At 38.0% G+C, this 9,062-nt stretch overlaps 1 protein-coding gene across 3 annotated transcripts in view; it reads right to left on the bottom strand.

Moving 5' to 3' along the window:
- The window catches only part of lrba (LPS responsive beige-like anchor protein), an 830,448-nt gene that overhangs the window by 308,147 nt on the left and 513,239 nt on the right, over window positions 1-9,062 (bottom strand). For all 3 annotated transcript variants that reach the window (XM_051928096.1, XM_051928098.1, XM_051928097.1), the window contains exons 42-43: window positions 5,263-5,378; window positions 2,166-2,278 (exon numbers count right to left, since the gene is read on the bottom strand). In XM_051928096.1, the coding sequence (XP_051784056.1) occupies window positions 2,166-2,278; window positions 5,263-5,378 (229 nt within the window). The remainder of the gene's footprint in view (window positions 1-2,165; window positions 2,279-5,262; window positions 5,379-9,062) is intronic.

Below are 9,062 nucleotides of genomic sequence, written 5' to 3'. Positions count from 1 at the left end.
TGGGCCGCAGTGGCTGCAGGTTTTCATTCTAACCCTTTTCCTAATCAGTGATCAGTTTTCACTGCTAATTAACTCCTTTTCCCTTCATTTTAATAGCCCCGTTTTTAAGGATTCAGTCCTCTGAATGTATTCCTTTCTTCACTCCAGGACTGGAGTTCGACATCTGTGCTTTAGATGGTGGCTGTTCCTCTACTACTTTAAGGAAAGCCTGAAAAAAGTGAATGCTGCCAATATTCACATTAACTGGCTCAGTGGAGCTCTAGAACATTAGCTTTAATATTTTCAAATGACAATGAAGGCTGATCAGTCAGGGAATGAGATGTGGTAATGAGCAGGACCCAATCAGGGAAGGGCCACATAATAAGCACAAACCAATCAGAATGTGATTAGAGTCCAGGTTTTCAAAATTTTGTTTTCACTCATCCACATGGCAACATCTAAGTGGCATTTCCAGACGTATACAGGTCTGAAGAGCATTTTCAAGATGTTTAAAGATGTTAGGGGTAATGTGGATAAAAGGCAAAAACAGAGATTAATCTCTGCATTTTTAAATAAAAAAGTACAGTGTGGACAATGAATATGCATGTAAGACCTGAACATTTATATGTCAGTACTATAAAATAAAACACATCAAACATGTTCACTGAATTACTTGCAGCAATATAAAAGGAGATTTCATTTCCTTAAAATAATGAAATCAAGAAAGGCTAGAATAAGTAAGACTCATTATTCTGTACCTGATTCAGTGAAGTCAGTCTACAGGTATCAGGCTCATTTTAGACGGTGCTCCAGTTAGCTACAAACTGCACACAAACACACTGGAGGAACATGGAATTGTGTTTCCTTCATACAGAGAATCACAGGTACATGGATTAAGTTATAAGTAGTGTGGTCGACTGTAAAACTTTAGGAACCTTCAAATCTCAACTAAACACTGTAATTTATTTATGTGAACAGGATTGGTTGCATCCTGTTCTCCAGGCCACTGGTGTGGCGGAAGTGCCGCACTAACACCTGGAAGCACTCCGGGTGTCCCTGGAAGGTCCTTCGTCCACCTGCCCAGGTGTGGCGGAAGTGCAGATCTCCCGGGCTCCACGATGCTCGGGGCGCCCCCTGGTGGCAGCCATGGGCCCCACTGGATTTGAGCCTCCTTATCCAGGGTGGTTACCCCCTTGTGGCCCGGGGGACATACAAACTGCCTCCCAGGCGTCCTGACTGGGTCTGGCCCCCAGCCTCCTGCCAGCTCAGGAAGTTCAACCTGCCTCAGGAGCTGCTCATCCAATTTTACTCTGCAGTAATCCAGTCTGTTCTCTGTTCATCTATCACAGTCTGGTTTGGCTCAGCCACAAAACAGGACAGGAACAGACTTCAACGGACAGTCAGGATTGCAGAAAAAATCATTGGTGTTGATCTGCCCTCCATTCAAGACTTATACAGATCTCGAGTCAGGAAACGGGCAGAAAACATCATTGCAGACCCATCACACCCTGGTTACAACCTTTTTCAACTTCTTCCCTCTGGTAGGCGCTACAGAGCACTGTACGCCAAAACTACCAGACATGTGAACAGTTTCTTTCCTCAGGCCATCACTCTCATGAACACTTAAGTCAATCTCACAGCATCAGGGACAATACTAAGTAAAACCGGAGTCCAATTCCTTGTATGTGTACATATACTTGGCCAATAAAGCGGATTCTGATTCTGATTCTGAAAAACCAATCCATTTTTGAAAATACATACGAGAAGAAACACTTCAAAAACTTCACTTGACTTAATCACAACAATGCACAGTTGATACAATCTCTCAATTGAAGACGACAGCCATTTTATATACGAACACAAAGTACCGTGAAAGTTCGACAAAGTAGTAAAACAATCGAGAAACGTAATTATTGTAGAGCACCATCTAGCAACCATTTGTAGAGGCTTCCGCAAACAGTTATTTCTAAGTGAGGTCTGCCTGATGTCGCGTCATATCACATTGAACTGAAAATGAAAATAAAATGATGAAAATTTTGTAATATTTCGTGGCACCCATGTGAGGAAGGGGCACACTTTGGGAACCACTGTAGTACACAATGGATTAGAGGTTGGTTAAACACAAGCACCATTACTAAATATGAACATTGAAAGGAATCATTCAACAACATTTTTAATCACGATACCTTGGACAAATCTCTGAAATTGCTAGGCAGTGTCAGATCCAGCTCTTCTGAATCATAATTGGTTATAACCCATGGAAAAACCGGGTACTGGTTTAAGTCATTGTATGTACGTCCTGTTGAGACAAAAAAAAACAAAAGAAAAAAACAGTTAAGAACAGGTACGCTATGAGAACATTTGTCATTGTCTCAATATCAAACTCCAGTCTGAAGACTTTTCCTTTTTATACACTAGAAAATACTGTTCTGCTAAAAACACAAGTTTCTACAACCATTATCACTGAAGACTTATAAAAAGAAAAGAATAAAATACTCAAGAATTACTTTCTGTTGATGTGAAAAAGAAAATATTGCAAAGAAATTAGCTTTAAGAGGACAATTAATGTGCAAAATGTCCATTAAAGGCAACAGCAACTCAGAAAAAAATGTCATGTCATGGTGTGGAGCCTATCCCAGCTAGCATAGGGCGCAAAGCAGGAACAAACCCTGGACAGGGCGCCAGTTCATTGCAGGGTAAACTACAAAAGACTAGGGACAGTTTACCATTGACAGGTTCACCTAACCAGTGTTTCTTTGGACAAAGGGAAGAAACCCACGCAGACATATGGAGAACAAGCATACTCCACGCAATGAAGACTTTGAACACAAACCCTGGTCTCCTTACTGCAAAGCAGCAGCACTACTACTGTGTCACCATGCCGTCCTCAGGGAAAATGTATACTTCAAAATAGAAACTTTAATTTTGATTAAAGAAAATTTCTTCGTAGGTAGAAGAAAACTTGACTTACGCATTTAACGAATCGGCAACAAGTTTAATGAATTCATCAGTAAAATTCCGAATATAAAGCAAGTGCTGATTAATTTTCTTGAAAAAGACGTCGCCTCATATTCTCGCAAATACAAAATTTAGCAAAAGTCTACTTCTTCACATCACGCTAAAGTTAAGGAAAAATATTACAAGTTAATTTATATTAATACAGTGACTTCATGCCAAAACGTATGAACTAGATATGTAATACTTTAATATACTTTACCTCCCAATTTACAGGTAAAACGACTTCCAAAATTATATTTAAACTTGCGCTTTTAACAATAACAAAGATTGTAGAAACAAACACTGAACACTACAAAAACTTTTGATTGATGTGCTGCGTACTTGAGCTGCCACAATTCATGTGTTGTGACTTGTCTGTTTTTCTTTGAAGCAAGTTACCGACATTCAACGGGAAAAGATGAGCCCCGCGCCGAGCCTGCATTTTGTTGAGAACCCGTGTGAAGGTGGGAGAAAATGCTAGAAGGACAACCATTACTGCAACACTCCACCAATCTGGGCTTCATGACATGAGTGGCCATACAGAAGTCACCTTAATAATTCACATGTGGAGACCAGCTTGGAGATTTGCAAAGGTTCACCTAATGGAGTCTTAAACTGTGAGAAACAACACCCTCTATGTTTGGCCGCCTTCGTGCATGCACTCTTTGCACGACTGGGCCCGTGGCACTGTCATACGATCCTACCTTTGACACAAGTCAGAATGTGAAATTTTTACTCTGGTAAATCTGCTCCACTCAACATTAAGTCCTACTATTGTGAAGTGAAAGTGTCGAGGAGCAATGACAGTTCAGCCACAAAGTGGTAGACCATGAAAAGTCACTGAATGTGACTGAAAAGTGTTAAACGGAATCACTTACAACAGAGTTCTAAATTGCCCCCTGAAGGAGCATTAGCCCAAGAACTGGATGTCAGGAGCTTCTCAAATGGGCTTCCATGGCCAAGTAACTGCACTAAAGCCTCAGATCACTATATGCAATGTCAAACGCACAGAGATATTCAAGATAATCGTGTGCCTCCAAATTTGTGGTACAAGTTTAGGAAAGGGCCTTTTCAGTTTTAGCACGACTGCACCCCTGTGCACAAAACCAGTTCATAAAGACATGGAGGACCTCGAGTGGGCTGCACAGACCCTCGACCTCAACCCTAGGGTAACACCATTGGGATGAACTAGAATGCATATTGTAAGTCAGGCCTTCTGATTCAGCATCAATACTTGACCTCACAAATGCTCCTTTGACTGAACGGGCCCAATTCCCATAGTCACACTCCAAAAATCTTGTGGAAAGCCTTCCAAGAAGAGTGAAGGCTGTTATAGATACAAACGGGTAGGAGACAACTCCATATTAATGGCCATGGATTTGGAATGGGATGTCCAAGAAGCTTTTATAGGTGTGATGGTCAGGTGTCCACAAACCTTTGATCTTACGGTGTATGAATTGGTGATAAATTATCAGAAACAAAAATGTAGTTGCACAATACACAAGACATATTGAAATTTTATGTTAATATACAACCCATAAATTCCGAGAATCAGTCAGATATTACAAGAATATGGTGTAGTAAAGGACTATGCTGCCAGGTATCGCATGTCTACAGTCTTGTTAATCAGTCTGCCGAGTGACATTGTGTTGAGTTGATTGAGTGTGTGTTTCTGATATTTATTCTACAATCGTGTGTATCACTTTGCGTTTTTTTCCCCTCCAAGCCGAAAAAAGCACGTCAGATAACACTGAACACAAAGACGGTGATAATCCCGTTATTTTCTGTAGATGTACTTGTTAATGAAGTTGATCAGCAACATTATAGTGAACTACTGAGGCATCTGCGGGAAGGCATCATCAGCCTTTGCACCAGGACAGCTCACCTGCACACAAGGCGTTGTCAGTCAAACAATTTCTGACTAAAAACAACGTGGCTGTTGCTTTGCACCCTTCTGTATTTGCCAGATCTCACTCCCTGTGACTGCTTTTCTTTTTCCCCCCCGAAATGAAAATGGAGACTGCAGGGAAGGTGATTTGCTTCCGTGGAAGGAATCCAGAAGGGTTGGAATCGCGGGAGGCTCTAGACATGGTAACAAAGGATGAGTACTGAAAAAAGTTTCCAGGTAATGGAAGAAGTGATGGGGCAAGTGGATTGCATCTCAAGGGGATAATAATTGGATTGTGACTAAAAAGGGGATTGCTGTAAATTGTGAAATTTAAAACAATTCAACTAATTTTTGGGTCCCTCGTGTCATGCAGCACCTTTTTTCTTAGTAACTCTTACCAGAGATAGTGTTGAGGAACATGAGGTATTCAAAGTTTGAAATCTCCCTTCTCTGCCAGCGCTGGGTCATGTTAGAAGCTTTATACAGCTGCCTGGGGGTTGCCAATGAAATCCGTCTAAAAGAAAGAGGGAAAAAAAAAACAATTATTGCAAATTTTTCTGAAGTTCCATAGCAATGGCATAAAAACAATACAGGAAAAGTAATAAAATAAGTTTTTCCAGACACATAATAAACAGAGCTCAAATTCTGTACCAATTAAAATATTCTCAAACAAATTAACAACTACTACTATGGCGTGTTTTGTTTTTTTTGTTTTTGCAGTTTTTCATTTCAAATCTCTACGCTGTACATCATAAATCAAAGTGACACACTTCAGTATGTCTCTATTGGGCAAATCTGCAGTACAATTAATTTCATTATGTTTGGATTTTGTTATTGTCCTTACAGCTTTAACGTACTTTGGCCCTACAGATTTTTGAGCTGAGACTATGTGCAAATTGCAGAGAAGACCCCTAAACAGGGTGGGCCTCTAGCCTGTTTTTATTGAGTGCTGCACCAAAAGCTGGGCATTAATTTGGAGGTTTTGTTAGTTTGTACGAAGTTGCTTGTGATTCAGGTTCCAACACTTTCCGAATATTTAACACTACTAAAGCATAAAATAGCTGCCACCACTAATCAATCTTGAAGGAGACCCTCAGTTAAAAGAAAACTCACATGTAAACTGTGCATATTCCCAGGTGTGCGCTTCTTTGGACAAAAAGATAAATGAATTATTTTAGCAAGAAAAGTGAGCATGTTATTGACTCCCTAGTGAACATAACTAAAGCTTATTGCAGCAACAACTGTGATTACAGAACAATTTCATATCTGTCAATTATTAAGGGTACACAAAGGGTCCTTGTGCCTGCAGTCTCCTCCTCGGCCTCAGATCTATACCTATAGAGCTAAACTGATTGTGTGATATTAGGTGCTCCTTGGATAAAAGAACCTCAAGATGACGCAATCTTATATCAAATATAAAAAGTATTGATCTTGCTTCAAGATATTAATAAAGTTAGAGGAAATACAGAAGTGAAAAATCCTCAGGAAACTAAAAATAGTTGTATATAAAGTTCTAAAGATTCCCAAAATATCTGCTAAACTAATAGCACAAGGTTTACTACAACAAAAATCTGCACTACACTGATTTCAGTATTTCCAAGTAACTTTGCTGAAGATATTTATGAAATACAAACAACAATGTTTTGCAATAAAATTTAAAAAAAAAATAAGAACCTAAAACTTAATTTAATGATCTAAGTGTATCATAAATTAATGGAAATGCTTTCGTACATTACAAAAAGTATTAACAACAGAAATGAAGAGAGGACTGAGTGCAATTTGTCGTATAATAAAGAGTACATTTTGAAGTTTTAATTGACATATGGTGCACCACCTCATTTCTTTGACAGAACATTTCCAGACAGGTGGACTGAAAGTGAAGGACCAAATTCATGGGTACCTCATTCTCCTGAAATCGCTCCCATGGATGGAGAGATGTTAAAGATATTATTTATAAGAGTAAGGCTATCAGAGCTGACAACCATAAGGAAAGAATCACTGATGCCACGGCCACCATTGATGAAGCAATAATAATAATAATTAATAATAATTCTTTGCATTTATATAGTGCTTTTCTCACTACTCAAAGTGCTCAGCGATTGCAGGTTAAGGCCCTTGTTCAAGGTCCCAACAGAGCAGAGTCGCTTTTTGGCATTTACGGGATGTTAGATGGAAATCGAATATGGTCTTGATGTTGTTTGTGTCTTATGGGGGGAAAAACAAACTTCAATAATGTTTCTTTACTATGCAAGAAACTGCAACGAGCAATCACTTCCTTTGTCCTTTTAATAAAGTGTTTAAATTGTATGGTGACTTTGTGCACACCCTATATTTTAAAAATGCCAAGAAATACTATTTCATACATTTTAATTACAAAAAGACAAAAATTGTAAATGAAGTCTTCTCCTCTTCTTCCCACCTGACATATTGCTGCAGGCTTAGGCTACGGCCACACTGACGTTTTCGGTTAAAATTGTGGAAATTAATCTCTGGTTTTAGCCTTTCTTCTACTCTACCCCAGGGTTTTCAACCCCTGAAAACCAAGACTTGTAAAAATGCTCTCCAGAGCCACAAACTTCTGAAATCACCAGCTTAGCGTTACAGTGTGGATGGGTGAAAATGGAGAATTTTGAAAACACAGACTCTAATTGTGCTCTGATTGGTTTGTGCTTATCACGTGGACATTCTCTGATTGGTTTTCATTTATTACGTTTTCTCATTCACTTTACCCATTTTATGCCCTTGTGTTACAATAACAATTCCACCACATCATCAGTCCAAGGAAAACAATCTTTAATTTTATTTGTTTTTTTTTTTTTTGTAATTTATTTGCCATTGCTGCAAATAAATGTCTAGCATGGAGGACATTTCTTTTTCCAGTTTCCATGCCCAATATAGTCGGACAGCTACGTTATGTGTTTTCGGTCATTTTAGTATACGTGAAAATACTTCCACAAATGATGAAGAAAAAAAAAAAAACAGTAGTATGGCTGGAGGTTGTTTTTGTTTAAAAATGCAGTTTTTATGAAAAAGCGTAGTAGTGTGCACATAAAGCTTGTATCATGCATTCAAGCCAATACAGCAATTACTGATCACCAATAAGGATATTGTTTATAAAATGGTGAAGACATGGCACAAAATGGCGTATTTGTATGCCAGTTGGCATTTGTGCTCTGGTTACTGTGATAAGCTGAATTTGTAGAAGTGCGGCTCCATTAAACTGAAATGTAATCTACACTACATAAAGTCTCTCCAATCTGAAACCTTTTCTTTTTTTAAATCAAAATTAATAAAGCTAACATCTTTCAACTTTTACATATATGACTGTATCTAGTCATAAAATAAGAAAATTCAAAACATTTTTAATAACAATGAAATATTGTATAACAACTGAAGCAAGCTCAGACTCGTTAAGAATCATCAATAATAACAACATTTACAATAAACTATAATCTTCAAAGTAAGTTTCTCCATGGCCACACAGTTTATTATCAGCATTAAACTATGTTAACAAACTTACAAAATGAAGATACATGAAAATAAGCATTTACACAAAAAAATGCATTGTCTTGTTTTGATGTAGAAATACTGTAGTTTGTCACTCCTTCATTAGCTCTTAATACAGAGAATCCAAAAACATGGAGGAAAATTTAACCCCAAGAGCTTCGCCTATCAGGGGGTAAATTTGCTTAAAAAAAGCAGACGTTGAGAAGATCTCGATTACTCCCTAAAGACAAAATGAGATTTGCTCTTTCGACAACTGTGCCGAGAATATTTGAAATCGTAGGTGAAAAGCAATGACAAGCGCCTCACTGACTGATGTGTACTTATCGACTCACTGTGTTTTATTCTGGTATACTGGTATCTGCTCATCATTAGATGTTTTTATATAAGTGAAATAACATTATTTTGTTCTATTATTGTTATTTGAACTTAAAAACAGTATCTTAAAATTTCACCTTTGTCAATTGCTTTATTTAGGTAGAATTATAAAATCAAATTATTGAACAAAACAGTGGTGGTGGGGATTTACTTTCACAACACTGCCACATGTGATCCTATAAATGAATTAAGCAGGTTAGAATATGGGTGGATGAATGGTTTATCATTTTTTGTTTAAAAGATTAAATGTGGTGTATTCTTTAATTTATTCGTTCCATAAAAGAACAGCAGGCAAAACAAAAATACCAAACAGCGC

Source organism: Erpetoichthys calabaricus, chromosome 5 (assembly GCF_900747795.2).
Source record: "Erpetoichthys calabaricus chromosome 5, fErpCal1.3, whole genome shotgun sequence".
Classification (NCBI taxonomy): domain Eukaryota; kingdom Metazoa; phylum Chordata; class Cladistia; order Polypteriformes; family Polypteridae; genus Erpetoichthys; species Erpetoichthys calabaricus.
Note: the sequence above shows the minus strand (reverse complement) of the source record. Positions and strands in the feature narration are given on the sequence as shown.